At 35.9% G+C, this 3362-nt stretch overlaps 1 protein-coding gene across 1 annotated transcript in view; it reads right to left on the bottom strand.

Moving 5' to 3' along the window:
• Positions 1-3362, bottom strand: part of LOC106871294 (EF-hand domain-containing family member C2) — a 31580-nt gene that overhangs the window by 10960 nt on the left and 17258 nt on the right. Inside the window, exon 8 of the mRNA XM_014917678.2 lies at positions 1610-1944. Within this exon, the coding sequence (XP_014773164.2) occupies positions 1610-1944 (335 nt within the window). The remainder of the gene's footprint in view (positions 1-1609; positions 1945-3362) is intronic.

Here is a 3362-nt window from a genome sequence, read left to right as displayed (position 1 = left end):
TTAAAAGCTGTCCCTACATCTTTCGGTCTTATACTCGACAGCTCGTTATTCTCACCTCTAAAGATGTATAACTAAAGATATGTATGTTTTACCATCTAAATAAATATTGTTTAAGTTGTTTAGTCTGGAGTTCAGCGTTCCGTCTATTTCTTTAATTTTATAGTAGAAAGTCAGGTATACAATCTAAAGATGTATAACCCACTTTCTACTAAAAGTTAATCATATTTTAGTGAAGTGGCAATGGGTGAATTTTAGGAATGAGGATGGGTCAGCTTCAAAGAGTAGTTTTGTTTGAAGAAGCAAGGAGGAGATGGAGAAATGAAATTCAAGGAACGAGGTTAAGGGTGGCTGTAAGGGTGGATGTTCTGGGCAGGAGTAATCATCAAAGGTAATATTCAGAATGAATATGTAGCAGAAAGGTTTTAGTTATTAGTGTGAACAAGTTTGTAACTTAATATTAAATGTAGTTAAGGTTAATCGTAATTAGGGGGTTACATAGATTTCACAAAATGGAAAAATGATGTTTAGTACCTGTGTTTACATCAAAGGATTCTGAGAATGTCTTAATTAATGAAGAGTTGTGGTTGCAAAGGTTAGCGATTCCCTTAAACAGTATAAAAATGTCAAGGTTGGTGTTGTATGGGGAAGCCTTACTGATGATGGGCCAGGACAATGTATAAGGAATATCTGGGGATTTGCGGTTGTGTATTTAAGTTGCTGAAGAGGTAGATAATTTAAAAGTTGAATTGGAAAAAGATTTTATGAGTGCTCAGTAGTGTCTCTTAAAATCAACAGTGCCTCCGAAATAGACCCTTGTTTGGTGGGAGTGTGGTGTTACTACTATGCATTTGCACAGACAGAAACTTGAAAGAGGGCATAGTTGAGACACCTGAAAGTTGCAGCTTTTCCTGCTTGTAATGGGATTGGAATTAATCATTGAGAAGGTTAGGTTTGTTGTGGCTAGTTAGCAGAAGAGAAAAGCAAGAGGCATTATCAATAACCAGTGTTGGAGTTGGAGGTGGTATGGCCATTGGTGTATGTGGTCATATGGGTAGTATTGTGGAGGGTCGCATTAGGGTGATATTATTGAGTTGGGTGGGGTTTCTAAGGGTAGCATCATTGCAACTAGGTAGGTTGAGGATTATATCTAATGTAAAGAAATTTTCTATGTGTATGTGTCTTCTCAGATAAAACTCAAAACCTCTACTCCTTCCCAGGGCCTCTGTCTAAATAAAAAATAAAATACTATTTTGAAAACTATAATGTAAACTAATATTGCTTATCTTTCAAATTGTACCTAGCTTCAAAAAATGGCAAACCGAGAAAGAGTAAAATAATATTAGAAACCTGAGTAGAAAAGGAAGGAGCTATTCAATCAGTCTTATTTGTTTTCTAGTTCACTTTTTAATTGTTTATCATTCAATAGGCTAGGTATTATTACCTTTTTTTTTTGAAAACAGGTGAGAAAACTGACAGAGAATCTGCCTCATGTAGGGAAAGTGGGCATTAAGACAGTCATGATGATGATTATGATAAGATACATGTGTGTGTGTGTGTGTGTGTGTGTGTGTTACATTCATTATCATTGCCATCATCAGTTAATACTTACTCAGAGCGATCTTCATATTTGAACCGTGCCAAAATCTTATGGTAGTCTTCATAATTGACTTTCTTTAACTGTTCCCGGACACAGCTGACCAATCTTTCAAAGTTATCTTCAGGGTTTCTTTTGTTGCCATAGTGACGGGCCAGCACAAGAATTTCATGTTCACAAAGGTCTAATTGGCATTCAGACAACACCGATGAGAAATCAAGGTAGCTGACAACTGCTGAAGACTCATCACCATTTGTTTTTGCATAGAACTTCCTCAGAAAATCATTTCTTCCAATTTTTCTGGAGTTTTTAATTTTTTCAAGGATCAGCTTTATGTTTGATGTTGGAAACTGTTCAGTTAAAGAAAAAGAAAACAAATAAAAAAAATCATAAGAAAGGTTGGAAAATGGTAAAAGCAAAATCATCATCATGGTCAAGATCCCTATTATCATCATCATCACCATCTTCTACAATTTTCATTATCATAATCATTTGTATTTATATCATCATTCAAACAAACAGCACACTAAATGAACAAATTGTATAAAGAATTGCTGATAGAAATCAAAAAGATGTGGCATCTGAACATGGTTACAAAACCAGTGATTGTAGGAGCACTTGGAATGATCAAAAAAGAAGCTGAAAATTATTTGAGGATGATCTCTGGATTATAATCCATGCAGGAAGTGCAAAAGATTGTCTTAACTGGTATGTTAGACATATTGAGAAGAACATGTAAATTTTATTTCCTTTTCCTGTAATTTTCTTTTCTTTTTCCTTTTATTCTCTTTGCTTTTTCTCCCTGTCTTTCTTCCTCCCCCTTTTTTTTTTCTATCAGTCTCAGTATGTGCAAGTACTCCACCTTAGAATTTTTCTGTCATTTCTTTCTCCATCAATTTATCCATTTCCAGTATCCTCAAATACTCATAGCCCGTCTCTTCTATTTGCTTCATAACCTCCCCCAACGTTATCCATAATCTGATTTTGCCCTTCTTCAAGACTAACACTACTGCTTGCAGTAGATCTTTGTTATCATTTGGTTTGAGTTTAAAAGTTCAAAGTGGACTAAACCTTTCATATCCCACCAAACAGATAACAACACCTTACGTGGGTGAAGACGTTCTTTAGCCTGGGGTGCTGGTGTTTCTCCTTTCCCTATCCACTGTTTTCAGCACTTGGCATCTTAATAGAGAACCTATTTCTCATCACCAGTCACTATTCAGTCCAAAAAAGGCTCATTTGTGAAACATGGCAGCAAAGAAGAGCACACATTCACTCTCTGCATGCAATTAGACTCGGAAAGTTTGTGAGGAACCCATTGACCCAATTTGCTGACCTTTCTGATGGCACACAGGTGTCGATGAATGGTTGAATGACTAAATCCAAGTTGTTCTGCTAGTTCCTCAACAGCTATCAGGGTTTGCAGGAAACCCTTATCAAGCTCTACAGATCTTCCAGGATGAGGCTTGTCTTCTAGGCTGTAGTTTCCAGCTCAGAATTTCTGGAACCACCATTGATACTGGCTTACACTTATTGTCTGATCCCCATATACTGCATTAATATTCCTCACATTTTCCATTGTGTTGTTGCCTTTATTGAACTCATAAAGCAAAATATACTGAATATTCTCCTTTTTCACTTCAATTATAGCTTTTAAAATATAACTGTTCAAATTGAACTGCACTCTTGAAAACTTGCACTAAGGAAAAATTATTATCTCCTTTTATAGCCAACTGATGAAATTTATCCCGTCGTCTTCCAACTTTTG

This window comes from Octopus bimaculoides, chromosome 19 (assembly GCF_001194135.2).
Source record: "Octopus bimaculoides isolate UCB-OBI-ISO-001 chromosome 19, ASM119413v2, whole genome shotgun sequence".
Lineage (NCBI taxonomy): Eukaryota > Metazoa > Mollusca > Cephalopoda > Octopoda > Octopodidae > Octopus > Octopus bimaculoides.
Note: the sequence above shows the minus strand (reverse complement) of the source record. Positions and strands in the feature narration are given on the sequence as shown.